The 22,500-nt window shown below is 45.8% G+C and overlaps 1 protein-coding gene across 1 annotated transcript in view; it reads right to left on the reverse strand.

Annotated features, from left to right (window-relative positions):
* Window positions 1-22,500, reverse strand: part of usp54b (ubiquitin specific peptidase 54b) — a 78,999-nt gene that overhangs the window by 32,787 nt on the left and 23,712 nt on the right. The window contains 2 exon segments of the mRNA XM_042079039.1: window positions 5,065-5,157; window positions 22,379-22,500. The exon segment at window positions 22,379-22,500 is cut by the window's right edge and continues 899 nt beyond it. Of these exon segments, the coding sequence (XP_041934973.1) occupies window positions 5,065-5,157; window positions 22,379-22,500 (215 nt within the window).

The raw sequence follows: 22,500 nt of genomic DNA on the forward strand, positions 1-22,500 counted from the left end.
CTTCACTATTTCCATGACAGAAAGCTTCATTGTGAACGCCACAGCACATGTTGTGAACCGTCCTCAACCGTTATTGCATCGCATGAAGACAAAATTGGTCCAATACACATTAGGGGGACATACAAATTCCTAACTACAGTTTGTTTTAGTACATTGCAACAGTCTATGTGATTTGAATAAATCGTTTTTTCCCTGCTCGAGTTGATGTGAAAGGGAACCCTCAGGAATCATTGAATACTGAATAGCAGTTGTATTCAGACATAAATATGTTTCTCCAGAATTAATCAGCATTCGGTTGCATATCAGTAGATACCTGAGCAACAACCCCAGTGTGGGAGCCAGTTCTGCTGTGTATAGGTCACTACATGGCTCTGTTCATTTGAAACTACACAAACAATCCTTCAGTCCATCTAATGGATTGTATGGGACGCTGAAGACAAACTCATTCTATTAGTGTGTCCACCTTATTAAAATAGAAGCTGGAGCTGCGACATTGCTAGGGCCATGATTACTGTGTTATAGTGGGTACACAGAGTGTGCTGATTATAATTGGTTTGGTGTGTGTGTGTGTGTGTGTGTGTGTGTGTGTGTGTGTGTGTGTGTGTGTGTGTGTGTGTGTGTGTGTGTGTGTGTGGCACAGTGTGTATGTTGTAGTGTTGGTGAGCTGCTGAAGGCTGGTCAGGTAATGCAGTGGTGGTGGTGACTGCAGCACTGCGCCAAGGAGAGCCAGGATGGAGGGAGCAGAGAAGGGAGAGGGGAGAAGGAGGGAGGGAGGGAGGGAGGGAGGGAGAGGGGGACAGAGGGAGGGAGGGGGAAGAGAAAGGAAGAGGGGGAGAGGGAGAAACAGGGAGGGAGGGCAAAAGGGGAGTTGAGCGACTGGACGGAGGAAAACATTTTTCTTCTTTCTTTATTTTCTGCGGCATTGTTCCCCTGAATAATCACGTGGAATCACACACCCCTGTCTACACTCTGGTCTACACACACACACACACACACACACACACACACACACACACACACACACACAGTTATGAGAGCCAAGAAACTAGAATTGATATACAGTATCCATGTGTATGTGTGAGTCTGAACAAGCAAGAGACTTCTCGTTTCCTTGCTTTTAAGTGCGCTCCCACGTCAAACTCATTTATAGCCCAGCTAAATGTGTACTTTCTCCTTTTTCACTCCGTCTGTCCTTTGAAGAGCTCTTTCCTCATCTCTGTTCGTTTCTACCCTTCCGTGTCTTCACTCCAACCCCTCTCTTTCCTGCCTCCACTCTAAACAGGTGCAGGTAGGTCTACATTTCTAAGACGCAGCCACTCAGAGAGCATAAAGACAAGGGCACAACGCCACACATGCGCGCGCGCACACACACACACACACGCACACACACACACACACACACACACACACACACACACACACACACACACACGCACACACACACACACACACACACATACACACACACACACACACACAGGTCTGCCAGGATCTCTCCCATCAGCTGCAGACCCTGAGGCATTGCCTGTGAAATGAGACATTAACCTCGACACAAAGACATGAGTGCCTGGCCATCATCAGCACACAGCCAGCACTGCACTGTTTCAGCTCACAAGGGCACTGGCGGCTCACGCACGCACACACACACACACACACACACACACACACACACACACACAAGCATGCATAAACAGGCATGCGCACACACACACACACACACACACACACACACACACACACACACACACACACACACACACAAGCATGCACACACACACTCTAACACACAGCTACAGGCACACACAGAAAAGAAAAACCTCTCTAAGCAACTAAGAAGTGCACACACACACAAACACACACACACAGAATATTGTACACCAAGGTAGTTCAAGGCATATGCACTTGACACATATAGGCACATATACAGATATGTTATAGCAGATGATGTGTATACAAACTCATAGACATAATGTATTATACACACAAGGGGCCATATACCCATAGAGGTGAATACAAATCTATAGTTAAGCAGCTTAGAGCGCTGGTTTGACCCTGTGGGAGGAAGGATTCATTTGTCACTGTGGTACTGATACAGTAAACACAGACATAAACACACACTATAAAAAAAGTTTCAACCCAACAATAACACCAGCCTAACGCAACATGACACAACTGAACTGAACTGAACACAGTAAAAGACATTCATCACAATTACGCATCTCTGACAACACAATAAACCTATCTTCTTGCACAATAAAACACAAAGGACAAGACAGTCAAATGCACGCAACTCCACAAACAAATATTGTCAGACACTGACAACAATAACACGTCAATGTTTACGCATATTTAAAGAGACTGTAAAATAATACAGTGTTTATTCAAGCGTGGTAATCTCAAGAGAGGTCTGCTAACTCTAAGCTCAACATGTTCATTTAATGAGTAAAGAGCTGTTCCTCTTGTAAACTGAAGAACTGAGAGTGCATTTATACACCCACAATATCACAGAACGAACTCAACAACAAACTCTCCAAACTTCCAAAAACAGGAATCGGGAGGTTAGTTTGCACTTAAGAACTCATCTTCACTTAATCTCAAAGACGATCACTTTGGACATTTAAGAAAGTTAGCACTTATTTCTATTCAAGAGAATACATTTCTAACAAGCTGAATAAATCTGCGTCATCTCGATGCTGTAGTCCTCCCTGATGTCACCATCAGCGACAGTACTCATGTCGTGGGGCGTGTGCCGGTGTTGGCACTCTCCGCTCTGTTCTTTTCAGCTGCCCATCTCCCCATCTCTCTCTCTTGGCCTCCGAGTCCTGACCCCTCAGCCACTAGGCCAGCACCCAGCCTCCAGACCCCACACACCTTATCTGTCTAGCGCCACTAATCCCTCTCCATCTTCACCTCCCACCTCCACAGGATTACTGCAAATACTCAACAAACATATCCAAGAGAAGTACAAATCTCTTTTTTTCACAGTTTTGGGAGGCAGAAAAACTAATAGAACCCAGGAGCAATGGATGCATTTCTCACTTCTGTCTCTGGGTTTAACCCTTAAGACGGTACATGTTGGGAATTGAACATTCTAAAGAATATCGGGGTATATTAAATGGAACCAGTGGCCGGTTGCACAAAGCACCTTAAGTTTTTTCCCTTAAGTATGACCCTTAAGACTTCATTTCTCCTCAGTAAGGGATTTACTTAAGGGTGTTGCACAGAATACCTTAAAATGTTTCCTTAGTTAAGGAGAGACGCCAAGGGATTTACTGCACTGAAAGGGATTTTCCGGCATGAAAATTCTATAGTTTCCACGGAGATTGTTCAACAGCTGTAGCAGAGAGGGTTAAAGCGGAACAATCTCCGTGGAAACTATAGAATCTTACTGTACATGGTTGCGGAACAGAATCATCAGTTAGAATGTTCCAAACTCCCCTGCTGGAGGGTTTGAGCGGGCAGTGAGTGCCGGCTGATTGAGTGCATGTCCAGCCGAGGCCACTGAGAACAGCGTGTGCTCACCTCCCCCTCCCACACATCTCTCCTCCACGGACATCCCACAGCCCACGAGCAGGAATACATACAGCAGCTCCACAGCTACCATGCTATGTCTTGTGGGTGAAAGTCATTTCTTGTTTATGTATGTGGACTATATGTGTGCGTGTGTGTGTGCTTGCTGTATGTTCTTAAGGCTGCTGAAACAACTGAATTTCCCTGTGGGATAATTAAAGTATATATATAAAAATCTCTACCAGGCTTGATCCATCTCTACTAGGTTGTTCATACTCGTCTTAAAAGCTATATAGTGAACTGTATGGTGTGTGTGTGTTTATGTGTGCGTGACTGTGGGCGTGTGTGCGTGTGTATGTGTGTGTGTGTGTGTGTGTGTGCATGCGTGTGTGTGTGTGTGTGTGTGTGTGTGCATGCGTATGTGTGTGTGTGTGTGTGTGTCCGTGTGTCCTGTGATTGCGCATTTGCACACACGTGCTGTGCTTACAGACATGTGCTTGTAATGTATATCATGACAGCTGGTCTGCGGGTCAGTCCACATCTGACCCCCTGACCTTCTAACACCAGCGCTGCGACCCTGTGTCTGCTGGCTGCTGGCTCAGCACCACTCAGGACACACTCCATCACACAGCACCGACAAGCGGCACACCTAAATCACCACCGCACACACACCTCACCCCATCACTCCAACACCAACACAGTGGAACACAGGCTAGGGGCCAGTAAGGGCCAGTAGGGGCCAGACTCAATTAGCTAGATTCCAATAGAGAATTCGAGTACATTCACAGATCACTATGATACTGTGGATTTCTTTAGCCTTCAATTCTGTTACATTTAATTACAAAATAAAGCAAATCACTTTTTAAACACTACCACCTGGTTTCCTTCCCCCGAAGACTGGCTGTCTTTAATGCAAGCAAAACAATTGATTGAAATCCCAATATATTTCAGTAGCTGTATATCAAAGTACTGCCGTCTTACTGATAGTGGTTAAATTGAATCAGTAGGACCGGAGAAGATGGCCATAAATTCCCTCCGACTTTATGAGACTGGCATAATCTAGCCCGACACATGAACAGGTTCACCAAGAACACACACACACACACACACACACACACTCTGACTTTATGAGACTGGCAAAATGTAGTCTGACACACAAAAAGGTTCACCTAAAACACACACACACACACACACACACACACACACACACACACACACACAATGACTTTATGAGAGTGGCATAACCTAGCCCGACACACGAAAAGGTTCACCAAAAATGCACACACACACTATGAACGGTCTCTGGAAAACACCATACCTACACATCATTTCTATTCCATTCAGTTCTCTTCAGTTCAATGACTGACAAGGTCAGATGGCACAGAAACAACAAACTGCAATGCATCTACTGCACCATAACTCTGGCTACAATACAGGAAGTGTTCACACGCCCCCACACAAGAGAGGTCAAGAGAAAACCCCCCCCTCTGTGTGAGGGCCATTATTAGCCTGCTTCTGTCAGAGATCTCAGCAGAGTGGCCGCATGACTCTCACCTTGAGAGCGCAGAAGATGCAAGAGTCCTCCATGCACTTGTGGGTGGTCAGCTGTCGGAAGCTTCTTCTAAAGATGTCCAGGTGCCAGAGGACCTACGGTCAGGGAAGACATGTTCACAGGTAAGGAGCAAAAGTAAACATTTCTATTCTTTTTACAGGGTAAAACTAACTACTGTCTAAAGGTGTCGTAAGTGAATCCTTGGCTGACAGGCTGGAAAGTGAAGGTTATGCAGCTTATTTTCAATTGGTGAAACTGATATACGCAACCTATTATATTAAAAATGAATTCACTGAAAAAAAAAATATGCTTAAAATTTCCATCAGCTTATTACAGGTAGATAATGGCCATCATTTCCTTTCAAAATTAATTTTACAGCTGTGGAAACAAAGTAAAGTTATCATGTTAACCATGTCAATATTAAATAAAGCTCTTTCAGGACCTATAGAGAATAGAGATTATACTTATGTGTGAAATGAAAATGATGCCGCTCTGTGTGAACATCCCAGTGGCTGTAAAGTTTTAGTGTACGGTGAACAGAAGAATAGAGTGTCAGTGCACGCCTGTAAACCAAATCATGGCAAACTGTTTGCTCATTGCGGAGGAGCCACAACACCAAACACTGGCCTTCACAGAGCTGCGTCAGGTGTAATCGGAGACTCAGCGGAGGCGGAGGCCTGGGTTTACCAAGCAGCTAAAGCCAAGATAACCCAAAGCTCAGAGGCAATCACCATCGTCCACATGAGGCTAAATGCCACACGTTCAGAGTCCAATAGAGAACAATAGCAAAGACACCAGACTATCAGTCATAAATAATGGAGGAGTATGATGATGGGATGAACTATCTCCGCTCTTACCCGGACCTGCACCCATGTAAGTAAAGAACACTACGGTTCATGTAAGTAAAGAACACTACGGTTCATGTAAGTAAAGAACAGCACGGTTCATGTAAGTAAAGAACAGCACGGTTCATGTAAGTAAAGAACAGCACGGTTCATGTAAGTAAAGAACACTACGGTTCATGTAAGTAAAGAACAGCAAGAAGGACTTTTCCTCTTAGAAATTCACTTAATTCTGTTGGTATAGGCCAGTAAAGTTAAAAGTGACTAGACTTTACAGATCAGACATAGCACATTGTAAAAGCATAATGTTTCAGTTCACAAACAATATCTTAACACAAAGAATGTATCAATAAAAACAAAAAAATACACTCAAGAAGCTCTCATTTATCACAGGCTGTAATGAAAGAGTTACTTATCGGGACGGGCTAAACAGCTACAGCCTAATGATCCAGGGCTACGCTAGGGTAGAGCAATGTCTCAGAAAAGCCAACTTGTGTTTATTTTAGTTTACTTGTAAGCGCCTAATAGGCGCTTACAAGTAAACTAAAATAAACACAAGTTCCAGCTTTACACTTACAATACACAACCCAAAACAAGACAAGAATTTCCTTTCAACTCTGGAAAACGACAGTTATTCTCACATTCAAAAAATAAACTTATTCACCTAGTCATTAAAACAAACTCCCTCATTCACTTCCCTCACTCGTTCACTCACTCACTCACTCACTCGTTCACTCACTCACTCACTCACCCCTAAGAACAGTTAGCCCTTCAGCAGTAGCAGCCTGAGTTCCTGCAATGCTCCCTGAAGAACGTCTGTGTGTGTGAGTGTGTGTGTATGCATGTGTGTGTGTGTGTGTGTGTGTGTGTGTGTGTGTGTGTGTGTAAGCAGCACTGGTCCAGCTGTCCTGCGGTCCTCTCCTCTCCTCAGCACCACCTCAGCCCTGATGCTCCCCCCAGCCCTCTCCTCTCCTCTCCTCTCCTCTGTTCGGCACGACTCGGCAGCCAGAGACAGCACCTCCTCTTAATCCCCTCAGCAGACCAGAAAACCAGAGCAACCCACTCCAGGCACAGGATCATAGGAAGCCCACGGGGGGATGAAAGGGAAAGACAGAAAGAATGAAAAACAAGAAAGGAAAGAAAGAAAAGAATGAAAGAAAGGAAAGAAATGAGGTAAAGAAAGACAAGGGGGGGACCGGAGATAAAAAAGAGAGAAATGATGTGGAGAGGTAGAGAGATGAGACAAGAATGAGAGTCAAGGAGAGAGTGTGTGTGTGCAGGAGTGGGGGAGAGAAAGAGAGAGGGAGGGAAAAGGGAGCGTGAGAAAGACAGAGAGTGTGCCAGAGAGAGAGAGAGAGAGAGAGAGATAGAAAGCGTGAGAGAGAGAAAGAGTGCTGCAGCAAAGCTGGAGGACAGTGACGTCTTCCGTACTGGAAATGTGTGAGAGAGCGCAGGGCTGCTCTCCTGTGTTCCTCTCTAACTGTATACGAGTTTACATCCCCGCACTATATGACACATAGTTACGGGAATATGCACTTTGTACTCTGTGCATGTCCTTGTGGGCCAGCTTTTGAATTTGTTTATCTTTGCACAAGTAAATGAGCCTGCTTTAATGCATGGTAATATATGAAGTGGATTATGCTTTGCTCTGGCATTGCATGTACTGTATATGATAGGAGACATGAGGATGCTGACAGAGAGATTCTAGAGGAAGACAGAGAGGAGGGAGAGAGAGAGAGAGACAGAGAGGAGGGAGAGAGAGAGAGAGAGAGAGACAGAGAGGAGGGAGAGAGAAAGAGAGAAATGCCCTGCAATTGTTCCTTGGCTGGACTGCCACTATTCATCTTGAGTGCAAAGTAGAAGAGCTGTTGCTCTGCTGCATGCATTTGTGCTGATGCTCGTAACTCCCAGCACATTAAAAATGCATCTGCTAGTTTCCTATCCATACAAACCCATTCCTCTACATGGAAGATTACTGCTGCAAAACCCTATGGCCAGTCGATATGCACGAGGCGCGTGTTTGAGATGCACCTGTGTTACATGCAGAGCACAATGAGGACAGACACACAGGGAGAGGGCAGAGGTGACGCTGAAGAGGAGGAGAATGGGTACGCAACACAACACAACACTGTTTCATAACTCATATACCAGCGCCTGCATCAGCTATCAGGAGCAAAGCCTGCTTCTATCCCGTCTGAGCTTAATACAGGGAGAGAGAGTTACATAATACATCTCTCTCTCTCTCTCTCTCTCTCTCTCTCTCTCTCTCTCTCTCTCTCTCTCTCTCTCTCTCTCTCTCTCTCTCTCTCTCTCTCTCTCTCTCTCTCTCTCTCTCTCTCTCTCTCTCTCTCTCTCTCTTTCCCCCACCCAACCCCTCACCTCTCCCAGGCCTTCCCCAGAGTCAGGTTACAGCCACAGATTATCCCTTGTCAAAACAGCCTGCATAATAAAAACCTGAAGCCTCTCGTTCTCACACACATTCACTCACTCGCTCCCAAACAGGCGTGTTGCTTGGCCAGATGACCTACTCCTCTGAATTAAAAACTGGGTCCTAATGGGCCTGCGGAGTCCTGTTCGTGACCTGCGGGGCTTACAGTATGGCAGACAGTGTGGAGCTGAAGGGGTTAACTGAGGCCTACAGGGTTTTCATCCACATATGGCATCTTTCCCCATTCATCTGTGGGCAAATCCTGGCTGTGTCTGGCAGGTGCATTCTCTTACAAATGTCCTGGACATGGAGAATCTCTCACGACTGTAGGTAGTGCTTATAGAGTTGAAATGGAGGTTTTTTGACCGGGAATAATAAGAGAAATCATCCAGATCACTGTAAAGTTCAGATTTCACTACAGTTGCCTAGATGCTGACTCAATCAGTATTCAATTGGAAATTCCTGAACTTGCAAAGATAAACTTCAAATGTTACTGACTACTGCAGACAAACATTCACACAAATCACTCACTAGCGAGAATGGTGATACCATTCTGTTGCCTCTAAAGCCGCTAATGTTGAGAGCATGAAGTATTACTGCTCATCTAAATTGGGAAACAAACAATTCATCTAATTTCTCCATTCAAAAAATCTGCCTCCATTTCACTCTTCATCACTGACCTCTAGCTCACTGAACTCAATCCCAACGTTTCCCTAACGTTACCTTTCCCTCCCTGCACCAGGACAAGAGCGCTAATCGTCCCGAGCCTGTCTCTGTGCGCGGCTGGCTTCTGAAGAGTGCCGTCAGTGGGGGGGGGTGGGGGGGGGTGATGTAACAGTGACAACGCTGTTCCCTGCCTAATGCACTATGAAAATATATTGACCAATGGAGAGCAGCGTGTTGTCTGACCCCTTTTCCCAGTTCTATGCTGACGACCTCGAATGATTCTTCTGACCCTTCCAGCCTTCTGTCTCCATGCTGCCACATGTCCAGCTTAAACCCTCTGTTTCAGCAGCAGCGGTAAGCTCTGCATCATCACTCTTACAAACTGCTGAAGCTCTCAGCCTCACAGTGTTATTCCACTGACCTCACACTTCCGCTTTTCTGTGACACTGCTAAAAACTAACAGCTTCCTTCAGTTAGCATGATGGCGCTAAACTTCGACTCTTCCCCACAGTTAGCGCTCGGCCGCGTCTCCGCTCGCAAACTTCACATGAAGGCTTTTCTCTGTAAAGTTTTCCGCAGGGGGGAAAGGCACAAGTTTTTTGCGAGGAAAAAAAAAAAAAAAAAAAGCTGAGTGTAGCAAAGCGAGAGTGAGGGGGAAGGAGAGAAAAAAAAAGAGGTGAAGAGAGGAGGATGAGGAGGGGAGGATGAAGAGGGGAGGATGAAAGACTGCACCGCGATGCTGGCGAAGACTCGCTCGCCTTTTCACTCTGTCTTCCTCTATTTTAATGATTTGTGATGAATCGGCTCCCCTGCCGAAGTCAGCTCGGGACAGGAGGAAGGGAGGGAGGGAGGGAAGAAGGGAGGCCAGGTGGAGGGAGAGGTGGAGAGGGAGCTGGGAAGGGAGGTGTGAGAGGAGGTGTGCGGCCTCCGAGTTTAGGTGGCAAGGTAGAGGCAGACGGCCTAGAGGAACAGGAAACTCTGCTGCTCTCACACAGCTCCTCACCTCAGTAGAGAGTCACCTACTGTTGATAACTTTTATCAATTCATTTGCGAACATTATCAATTACGTTGCGACCATTGGAGACACCAAGCGCTCCGACTGATGAATGGCCTGTGCGGCCCGATGTGCCAGGTACTGTGCCGTGCTGTAGATAGGTTACAGGTGTCACCAATTGAGGCAGCTTGCCTTCTTAAGACTAGGAAGTGGATAGGGATTATACACACTGACGAAGGCCGCAAGGCCGAAACGTTTGTTACCCCTGCTACTGAAGTGAAAATTCTGAAAGTGATAAATTCTGAAAAAGAAACGTTTTTGGAGTGCGACAATTTTTTTGAGTTTCTGATCAACTCATTTGGCCCCCACAAGATCCATACAAGATAGAATAGTCCCTCTAGTAATCTCTTGAAGCTGGCAGATTTTAGATTTCTGTTAATGAATGTCATCATTAAGCTTCACTGTACATGAGGGGAGGAGAACTGGAATGTTTAAAGTGGATTAGCACCAGGGGGATGCTAATAAGCCTGGGGTTTGGGGAGGAGGGTACTACATATCTCCCATAGGCCATTTCCTCTAACTGTCGTACAGTATGTGACTCCTTCTCAAAATGGAGCCCACGGTGTATAAGTGTTTTATAGATTGGATGTATTGAGATTCTATTTGAAACAGTACATCACTCCCTGGATTGGACTCAGGCTGACATCAGCAGCGCCCACACACACGAGCACACAGAAGCACCTTGCCGCCCACAACACTGGCCCATCAATCAACTGCCACTGCTGCGGGCTTCAAGGAAGGAGGGGGGACGCATATACTAAAGTGACATAACTATATATAATGCCTACTGAAATAGTCTATACGTACAAGCACATACCAACATATATTCGTTCACACCGGAGTACAACAGTAACCATCTCAACCGTCTCCATCTCTGGGCGATCTCTGGTCAAGCTCAATGACTTTACAAGGGTGATGCAAACGATATGGTCCTGCCATTGGTCCACACAATGATGCCGACGTTTAATTCCCCAGCCTTGAGACTGGAAAGAGAAGTGGGTACACCGGCGAGCGTCCTGTCAATCACTATTAATGACCAAAGGGCTGGCCATGGTCCAGAGCTGCAGGAAGTGATCATTCAGCACAAAAACCCCAAGAAAAAGCAGAATGAGAAATGGAGTACCAAGAGATCGAGATGGGAGAGGAGGAAGACAGATAGATATGGAGAGAGTAAGGAAGAGAGAGGAGGGGGGTGGGGGGGTTGAGAAAAAATAGAGGGAGGGAGGGAAGGAGGGAAAGAGAGAGGGATGAGGGGGAGACGAAGCAGGGGAGACGGTGAGAAAAATACAAGATGTAGGAGGTGGAGAAAGAGAGCGCCCTGGCGTGTGAGTGAGGTCTCAAAGCATCTGCTACCTCTGCAACATCAGCTAAATGCTGCAGTGTTTTCCTCTCTCGTGCCTGTGCTGTGATGCTCTCACTTTCCCTTGCACTCTCCCCCCTTTACCGTTACCCTGGTAATTAACATGACGGACACTCTATTGAGCCTTTCTGCACTTGATTAATTTTGTAGGAGTCGAACAGAGTGCAGCGCTAATTAAGCTCGTACTCCTTCAGGCCCCATACCTATTGTTCTATCTTTGGCTTTCTTTTCATCACAACACCAATGGCCTCCAACCATGGAAGCCAGCCATGGCATATATTCTTGTGCCATTCGCAAATAACAGTGTCCTTCAAAACAATTGCTTTTGTAAAATTGCAAGGTAAATTTAGCAAGCTATAACATCTTCTTGGTTGTTGATCAGTGAGTCTAGCTGGCATGTAGATATGAGGGAACATCTTCTCAGATATATTTATTAGTAATCATTTAGAAAGCAAAACAATTGTGATAAATAAGCCTAGTTGGTTACACAACATCAATTATCCAGCAATTAAACATTTTCTTTATTAAATAAGGGACTTATCCCCATCTTAAATCAATAAGTAGATAGATAGATAGATAGATAGATAGATACTTTATTGATCCCCAGGGGAAATTCAAGGTCTCAGCAGCATACAGACAACACAAACACATTCTTTAACAGCAGAAAGAGTAATTAAAGTATAAAATATAAAAACACAACTAAGCAATAAGGACAGTAGAAGATAAAGAATATGCTAAATATACTAAAATACAAATTATACTAACTAACACTTAATCTAAATCAATTCTAAAACCAGTATCCACATAGTGGTGATTAATCAATCAGAGGCGCTTGCAATGACTGAGGCAGGGACTGAGCCTGTGATTCTCTGTGGTGATAGTGGTCATGGTGATAGTGCAAATGAGTAAGTCCAACAGTGCAACAATGCAGAAATAAAGTAAAGTAAAGTCTATATATCTATATATTTAACTATTTTAAGAAAAGGTATAAGTGTGGCCACAGTTCGGCTGTGACATGGAGGGAGGGGTTATGTATATGTGCTAATGTGCTAATATAGCACGCAAACAGTGAGGCAGAAAGACAGTGGTAAAAGTGGCTAGTGGACAGACAGTATCCAAACATGGAGGGGGTGAAGAGGCAGACAGACTATGCAGAGAAGTCTATCTCTCCTCTTCCCTTAAGTGAAGCATTGAACAGTTCAATGGTCCTGGGGACAAATGACTTTCTCAGTCTGTCAATTGTACAAGGCAGTGAGCGAAGTCTCCAGCTGATCAGGCTCTTCTGCTTAACAATAGTGCTGTGGAGTGGGTGACACTCATTGTCCAAGATGTTGATCAGTTTGTTCAGGGTCCTTTTGTCAGATAGTGAAGTGATGCACTCCGGTTCAGCTCCCACTACAGAGCCAGCTTTCCTTACCAGCCTGTCAATTCGTCCCGCATCCTTCTTCCTTGTGCTTCCTCCCCAACATACTACTGCATAGAAGAGGACACTGGCAACAACAGACTGGTAGAACATCCTGAGGAGCTTACTGCACACATTGAAGGACCGCAGCCTCCTCAGGAAGTACAGCCTGCTCTGCCCTTTCTTGTAGAGTGCATCAGTGTTGGCTGACCAGTCCAGTTTATTGTCCAGGTGGAGACCCAGATACTTGTAGGTGCTAACCACCTCCACATTGACCCCATCAATGTGGACTGGTAGCAGAGTGGGCTTAGACCTGTGGAAATCCACCACCATCTCCTTGGTCTTTGAAGTGTTAAGTTGAAGATGATTGAGTTTGCACCATTGCACAAAGTCCTCCACCAGGCTCCTGTACTCCTCCTCCTGCCCGTTCCTGATACACCCCACAATTGAAGTATCATCAGAAAACTTCTGCATGTGGCATGACTCGGTGTTGTAGCAGAAGTCAGATGTGTACATGGTGAACAGGACTGGAGAGAGCACAGTTCCCTGTGGCACTCCGGTGCTGCAGATCACAGTGTCAGAGAGACAGTTCTTCAGTCTGACGAACTGTGGTCGCTCGTTCAGGTAATCTGTAATCCAGGTTACCAGGTGAGCGTCCACACCCATCTGCAAGAGCTTGTCTCCCAATCTGATGGGCTGGATGGTGTTAAAAGCACTTGAGAAATCAAAGAACATGATTCTCACAGCACTTTTCCCCTTGTCTAGGTGGGAATGTGTCCTGTGTAGAAGATAAGTGATGGCATCGTCCACGCCCACTTTCTCCTGGTATGCAAACTGTATCTAGGGTCTAGTGCATGGCGTACCTGGGGTCTGAGCATACCTAAGACCAATCGCTCCATTGTCTTCATCACATGAGATGTAAGAGCGACAGGCCTGTAGTCATTAAGCTCACTAGGGTGTGGCTTCTTAGGGACAGGGGTAAGACATGATGTCTTCCACAGTGTTGGAACTTGTCCGAGGCGTAGGCTCAAATTGAAGATGTGCTTCAGTGGCTTCCCCAGTTCAGCAGCACAGGCCTCGAGTAGCCTTGGACACAGTCTGTCAGGCCCCGCTGCTTTATTGCTGCGCAATTTCTTTAGTTGGACTGTCACTTGATCTGTTGTAATGGTGAGGGGTGTAAGGGGAGGGGAGGGGGAGGGGTGCATCTGGGATCTGTGTGTCTGATGGCTGTTGACTGAGGTCGTTGTCACCTTATTGTTCGTGATCGCCATGTGGGGGAGGGGTGCAAAATCCAGTGATGGTGGGGGTAAGTAGCATGTCTGTTTGCTGGAGTACGTCTCTGATTGGGTTCAACTGATTCCACAGAGCCTCTCAGTTCTTTGTTTCAGCCCAGACATGGTCTCTTCATAGAACTTTCACCTTTAATCATTCCAAACTCATATCTACCAAAGGCAGGTTCCCCATGTGGAGGACATCATCAATTTCTCCCCTTCGGGAGCTCCAATTAACGTATTTTTAATGTTGATTAAAGGCTAAAAATTAAACCTTCACACCATGGAGCTCCTGAACCCCAAGTCCATTTTTCTTTTCCTTTTCATTATCTTTTTTAAGGCCTTGCTCAAACCGGGGCCATTAAAGCATTAAGTGGCGCTGCAGAGCCAGGTAGTGGTTATAATCATTAACATCTCGCTTTTAAATGCCTGTCCCTATTTGCCCTCTGCGGCAACACAGGTGAAATTAATCAGTACGGCATTACTTCTTAAACTCCATCTGATGCCGAACCAAAATTCACATGAAAATGTTTTGTGTGTTATTTCATCGCATTTCAGAGATTACAGGAAGTAAGACATATCTGATACTGTGTATGGTTTATCTAGCCATGACGAAAATAAGTGGCATGCTTTCATCGGTTAGTCTAATCCTGATGACCCTGAGATTAGAGGAGGTCCTGGGATTGGCATCAAGTCAATCCCAGCATGCTCCTGACCCAATCCACCACTCTCCAGACCAAACACTCTGTATAAACCAATTTAGTATAAAAACTTTGGAGGCGCCTTTCAGTTTATGTTTAGGAAGTGAAAACTAAAGGATGTGTACTTCCACGGCCCTGTGACACTAAAACATCAATAATGAAGTTTGTGTGTTCGCACAGTGGGGGATTGAAAGTTTCTATAACGCAGGCAAGGACAAACAAATGAACCCAGAGCGTTCTAGCCTTTCATGTATTAGCTTTGGCGCTTTTGATCTTGGACTGCTCTTGCGTTGTGCATGTCCCTCTTTTGCTCCAGTTTCAGAAGCTCCGCTAGCTGTTCACATGATTATGTTTTTGCAATTTCATCTTTTTAAGCCTGATGGACACACAGTAAGTAGAACATTCCTCACTGCCTCCCCATCCCTCATGTTCCCTCTGTTTCCTTTTGACAAGCCTGAATTGAAATCTCTCATTCTGTCTCTCTCTCTCTCTCTCTCTCTGTCTCTCTCTCTCTCACACACACACACACACACACACACACACACTGTCCTTGCTTTGTACAGTACCAAAGTCTTACCAAACTCGTCAGCCTTCATGACTCATTTTGATGTGGTCAGGAGTTCATGGCTGGTAGGAAATCGCTGCAGCTCCATCCCGTCATTGGATAAAACACAATGTCAATATGGCATCCCATGAGCAAGTCCACACAGACTCAAGACCACAAGACACTCCACCAGCAGACAGGATTCTACTTTTAGCTCACAGCGGTTCAAGATGGGGTGAAGCCGTCTATGCGGGCTTTTGAAGATGTGGGTTCCCGGCGTCCAGGGGAGCCCGCTGGCCGATGCCAAACGTCTGGTTGTGTTCGACCATGACGGACAGGTTTTCCAGCTGGCAACTCAAGAGAGAAAGCCTGTGTGCCTGAGCTCCGACTGAGCTTATTGGCCATGCTTCTGTTTAAAGACTTAAGCAGAATCTGCCTCCCACCCCTCCACCACCACCACCACCCTCCCGCGTGTGGTGCCTCATCTCCTTCACTGCACGGGTATATATCTAGACATGGTTTTCAAAGATCATTTGGTATCGCACAGGAGCACACCAAATTGCATCCAACGTGATTCCCTCTAAAGTGGTGAAGCAAAATATAGTTGAGAGGCCTTCACGAGGGGAAAGAGGGTTCTGTTTAGATCTCCCCAAGGTCAAATGAGACCCCCCCCCCCCCCCCCCCCCCCAACTCTGAGTTCTGCTAACTCGTGATCATAGGGTTTTCATTTGGGTAATGTGATGAAATTTGGATCATGTGTTGCTGGATAATGTGTTGTTATTGCTATTTCATGCCTGTCTTCACACTCTACCATCTGAGTTAATGTGTGATGTATGACTGTGTATTCACATACACACAACACAAGCATACACACACAGGGATACACACACACACACACACACACACACACACTGCTAGACATTCACACTCTTACTGTACACGTTTACCTACCCACACACTCACACACAGATACGGAAATTTCTATTAACCTTTGAAAAAGATGTCAAATAATATCAAGTGATTCACTTACAAATCTCTCTGGTGTCTCCGTCACCTTACCCATCAGAACGATGTGACTTGCCAGAGGCCAGTTCTTTTTATTTCCTTGGGATTTGCATAAAAGATATTTGACTGTTCTTGGGTTTTAAAAAGAGAAAAGTCCTCTGCATATGTATTGGCCAGGTTGTGTAAAATATTTAATCAAATCTACAGTTGCCACAGAGAACAACCTGTGTTGCCATTTATGTATTTAAAACAAGAAACACCTGCACCTTCTACTCATGAATACACAGTATGGTCCAGAGAACTGAAGCACAGACCCAAGACATCAAATGTCAAGACCCTGTGTTTGGTACACCACTAGTTTTTGTATTAAAATATGTTTGATATGGTTGTCAATGTCTATGTAATTCAATGCCATTTAGATGGGGGCATTTAGATGGGGGCATTTTTTTCTTCATGGGCTCTGGTAACAGACAACAACAATCAACAACAATCAACAATCAACAATCAACAATCAACAATAAACAGCCTGAGTAAACCAAAACCTATTAGAAACCAGTGTGGCATTGGAGATGTCGCACAGACAGTTTCAGGAATGGCCACTGGTCATTATGCTGCTGAAGAGGAAATGAAACACCTCTCCCTCTGCTTCCTGTTCTCCCTGTCTCCTTTCCTCTCCCTCCTTTCTCCTCTTATCTCCAGGTGCGTCTCTCCCTAATGATGGCGGACGCTGGTGGGGCGAGACCAGACAGATGAGAAATGGGGCTTTAACGGTGGCAATTATCATAAAATCAGGACTTGATCGGGCCGAGAGGGAGGGCCGCGGGGGACAGTGGGAGGCCTATAATGAAGGCAGGGAGACCCAGAAAGCCCAGGGAGCGACGGACTGGGCCACGTGGACGAGCGCTGGGGGGTGGAGGAGCTCGGGGTTCTGAAGGCCAATAATGGCCTGTGTGTCGTGTGGTTGCCAGTCAAGGACACGGCTGTTTATTTACACGTGAACCGTGTGTGAACAGACGGGCTCGCCGCTCCAAGCCTAATGAGAAATATTAATTCCCTCCATGAAGCACAAAGCTGCAGGCAACACACACACACACACACATGGAAATCGCCTCGGCTGATGAAAGACAAAAAGGTGGTGGGAGAGGGAAAAAAACAAACAAACGGACTGGCCTGGCGGTAATGAGGCAGCCGTGTCAAGCGTCTGACTTGGGCAGAAACATGTGTCCCGTCCCGATTGCCTATCCATCAGCGCAGCTCCAGATGAGTCTCCAGCCTCCACCGCAAAACTCATTACAGCGCTGGCATTTGTCAGCATATGCCACTGTGACCTAATGCAACGAGAGACTTCCCATAATCACTACCGAAGGGAGGGAGCTCGGCCAGAGAATGTGCACTGGTGGAGATTAAGAAATGAATTATGATTGATAGCATGTCTACCAGTGATGTTGTAAAGCCAGCAGATCCCTTAAGAGTTGCTGGATAAGCTTGCTTATTTTATGTTAAGTCCATAAAGAAGGAGCCGAGGCAAGAGAGGTTAAAATGGTATTACAGAAGTGGAGGAATGAAAACGGTATGAGGAAATAGAGGATTTCCAGAGGAACACCCTCCTCATGACCAGAGAACTCACTGCAATATCCGGATGTAAATATCCTGGAGTCACCAGTTAGGCGGTCACTGACGTGAAGGAAATGACTGGGATTCTGCAGACATTATCAGGGCCATCAGCTGCTGTGGACTGTTTGGAACTTCAGAGAGTCCTTCTTTCATCTCCATGTCTCTCGTCCCGACTGCTCCTCCCATCTCCTCATCTGCTCCTGCCCTGGACTTCATTTTTCATCTTCACTCTTCTCTCTCTCTCTCTCATCTTCCAAATCCTCTTTTCTCCCTAAATGGCACCTCATCTTATTCCTCCTCCTCCTCTTCCTCTTCCTCCTCTCATCTCTCATCTCCTTCTGTGCTCCACTTATCTCAGAGCTGCCTCCACCATCAAACTCCCTCCACCCCTCCATCGATCCTGGTCCTCTTCTCCTCCCAACCCAGTCCATTAGAGAAGATATCGGAAGGGCAACGGAAACCATGAAAGTCCAATTCACACATCCACCTCTTTCCAGAGAAGTTGAAATCCGAAGGAGTCCAGAAGTTTGGTTCAGAATGACGATTTCAGCTCCTGAATGAAGATTTTAGCTCCTGAATGAAGATTTCAGCTCCAGAATGAAGATTTCAGCTCCTGACACCCTGTTGGCCTCTCAGGGCAAATAGTAATGAACACTGAGGGAGTCGTATCTTCTCGTCAGGCAATGTCAGTCAGTGAGCAGGACCGTTCATGGCAGGGCAGCTTTTAAACGGGATCTAAAGCGAAGACTCAGCCCTGGGAAGTCCTGTGAGCATCTCATAAACTGCCGGAACCTACTGCACTGTTTAAACAGTGTGTAGTCCAGCTGAAGCACGACAGGCAGTTAAATTACAAAAAAAGAGAAGCCTCCAGCTGAAACGCCTCTCAGAGAGACATTGATTCTAAATCTATTTAAATGCATACATACAAGTCTAAACCCAAACTCTCTCAAAGAGCAAGTCATCTCCTGTTGCAAGAAACAGCCTGAGACATGAAACATTCATAGTCTCCTTTCATAACTCTTCTCCTTTCCTCCTCTTCCCCCTCGGTCTCTCTCCCGCACTCCCTTCTCTCTTCCACGCCTCCGCGCAGCAGACGAGGCAGGCAGCAGAGAGTGCGCTTGTAAAGCACACTGGAGCAGGAGTCAGGAGGCGAGGCAGGCAGGATATGTTATATTCATGGCCAGACATGCTGCCGGAGAGGCCGCTAGCTGAGTCCGCGGGCAAGAGACACGACACACACACTTCACCACTGCCCCACAAAACACCACCAGCCTAGGTCAGCACCACATATAACAACTGCAACTACTTCAGGCAGACAGCTGGGTCTCTCTCTCTTTCTGTTTCTGTGTGTGTGTGTGTGTGTGTGTGTGTGTGTGTGTGTGTGTGTGTGTGTGTTTGAAAATGCATGTGTCTGTTGCCAATGTGGTTCTTGGTGTAAAACAATCAGGATGTGTGCCTGGAACTTAATTCAAAACTTGATAGCATTGATAGTGAAATAAATTGTACAAGATAGGTCATTAAGGGACAACATGAGATGAGAGTGGCCCCAGTGTCTGTAGCAAGACTACTGAGAGAGGCCATGAGGAAGAGTTCAAATGTAATCAAGAGCAGGCAGGCACTAGGGGGAGGGGGAGGGGGAGGGGGGGTTACATGCAATAAAATGGGCATCACACTCCCGGATGCCTGAAGCTCCACTAGAGTGGCCAAGATGCCCAGGGAAACATTACAAGCAGGAGCCAGCCAGAGAGACACATCCACTCACAAAGAGCTGCTGGTCCCCAATCTGACCTTTAAAAGAGCTTTAAAAGAGCTTTTACCAGGCAATGGCAGGACAAGGGCACTCCAGGAGAAAACAGTACTATGAATTAGATTGTGAAAAAGCGTTAGTAAAAGACTATGTTATCAAATAATGTATTTATGGCATTCTCTTGTAAGTGTGCGCGTGACAGGCATCTTGCTATGTTTTTTTCATTGCCACTGACTAAAGCACCAGACCTACAGTTCGTGCACTACTGCCACACAATTAGATTCCATAGTGTGTATGGCATCAATCTGGAATGGTACAGTACATCTATTCTATTCCATAAGGCCTGATCTCTTTTGCCCAAAATAACTAGGGGCGTTACCAGGATGGCTGTTGAGTGATAAGACTTGCCTGTAAAGGCTGGCCATTCTCTCACACAGCACTGGTATGGTAGACCAAACCCTGATTTGTGGCTGGTTGATGTTGTTTTCTTAGCTGGTTCCAAGTCCTTCCGTTTGTCATAAATGTAGATGACTAGCTGTTCAGAGGGAACTGCAATTGGTGGTAATTAGTATTTATGACGGTGATCTAGAAGTCAATTACAGCCAAAACTCTAATGACCGCCAAATTGCCAAAAAAAACACACACACATACACACACACACACACACACACACACAAAGCAGGAGGCATTCCTAGATAATGGGGCTTTAATAATTTGTCCAAATGACAGAAAGTACTCTTAAGCAGGACTGGAGGAGAGATCGGGAGGAGAGAGAGAGTGGAGTAGAGATGAGTTTAGTTTCATATCTCACCAGAAATGAGGGCAAATTCAAAACATGAGCTTCTCTAGTCAAATGTGAGAAGATAATTACTCAAAGTACATGCAGTCAAAAGCGTGTAACTCACGAGTTAAGTGTCTTTTGATGAACTCTTACAAAAGTCAGTATCTGTGCTTCAGCTTCTGATCATCATTAGGCCTCAGTCATCCAAGACACAGAACACGGATTGCTCCTCAACTTGAACGTCTGGAGCATTTAATATAGAGCTCTGAATCACACAGCCAATTTCCATATGTGTGGATGAATGACAATCAGACAAGAGGAGCTACTGGAGAGAAGGGAAGCGCAAGCCAACCTCTGACTCTGACATTCATTGTGACTCCGCTGAATATAGAGAGAATCAATAAAACAAATTGCAGGAAGGAGTGAAACTCACTGGAGTGGGAGAATCTGCAGATTAGCCATCATTCACATATCAGTGCTGAGTCAAAAGAGTCGTAGGTCGGGGAAGGGTGAAGGGGAGTCATTCAGCTCTTCATCTGTACGCATGCAAAACCATTCCTTCACCAGAATATGCTCGTGTCTTTACAGGCAGGGTTTGGATATCTTAGCTGATATCATCAGTGACAGAGAGCACTGACTAAGTCCATCTGACTGATGTCCTCTTGGATAAGTCCAAAGAACATAACAGAACAATTAAGCCCTTTCAATAAAAGACTGGAACTTGTCTTTGATTCAAACTGAATGATGCCTCATCAAAATACAGACCTCTACTTTCATCTTCATTAATTTGATTCAGTGAGGTGAATTAATGACTGACAACATAGCTATTCATCTTTTGTCTCTCATAAAGCATACTGAGGGCTCTGCGACATACTGCATGTGAGTCCATGGGCTTAAGAGTGAAGACTGACAAAAATAATTCTCAAAAGCTAAACTGGGCTTTCAGAATGGAGACAGATGGGAGAGCAGCAAAAGGAAGTTACAGGGGAATATAACTCCGCTTAAGTAGACTTGTCAAAATCTTATCACTGCGATTAACTGTGTGCCTCCGCATGGGAGCGATGGTCCTGGAAATCACTCGGAAGCAGGAGGGATATGAAAGGAACCGTAAAAAGTGAAAGTCAGTTTTCCCAAATGCCCATACTGAAACAACTATCATTGCAATTTCCTTTTTCTTACAGACTGGTCCGATGGCCGTTTGTGCGAGACAAAAAAACTCATAAAATACAGATTTTGAGATATTAGAGTGTTTTTTCACTCACTGTCACACTGTGGAAAATGTGTCGAATAATAACTGGAGAATAACTGAAACATTTTAAAACACATTCCAGAAGCATTGCAGAAGACTGACGATATGCTATGGCTTAGGGCAGTCATTACAGACACTTAGACTAAGCCCACAGTAGGATAAGTATAAGTATATACAGTATACTCTTTTGATCCCGTGAGGGAAATTTGGTCTCTGCATTTAACCCAATCCGTGAATTAGTGAAACACTCAGCACACAGTGAACACACAGTGAGGTGAAGCACACACTAATCCCGGCGCAGTGAGCTGCCTGCATCAACAGCGGCACTCGGGGAGCAGTGAGTGGTTAGGTGCCTTGCTCAAGGGCACTTCAGCCGTGGCCCACTGGTCGGGGCTCGAACCGGCAACCCTCTGGTTACAAGTCCAGAGTGCTAACCAGTAGGCCACGGCTGCCCACAAAAAAAAGCTCAGGCTCCAGTGAGGACATCTCTATTACAATATTTTACATATTCCAGTATATTGCCAGGTAGAATTCTGGTACTGTGACACCTTTACAGCGCCAGGTATCCATGTGTGTGTGTGTGTGTGTGTGGTGTGTGTGGTGTGTGTAGGTGTGTGTAGGTGTATCCAGGTGGCTGAGCTAGGGGACCTACCTGCAGGGCGCTGTTGAGGAAGCAGCTGTTCTGGCCTGGCTCGTTGCTCAGGCCCTTGCTGGGGGCGATGGAGGTCATGGTGCGTGGGATAAACATCCCCTGCAGCCCGCTGCCCGAAGCAA

Source organism: Alosa sapidissima, chromosome 22 (genome assembly GCF_018492685.1).
Source record: "Alosa sapidissima isolate fAloSap1 chromosome 22, fAloSap1.pri, whole genome shotgun sequence".
NCBI lineage: Eukaryota > Metazoa > Chordata > Actinopteri > Clupeiformes > Clupeidae > Alosa > Alosa sapidissima.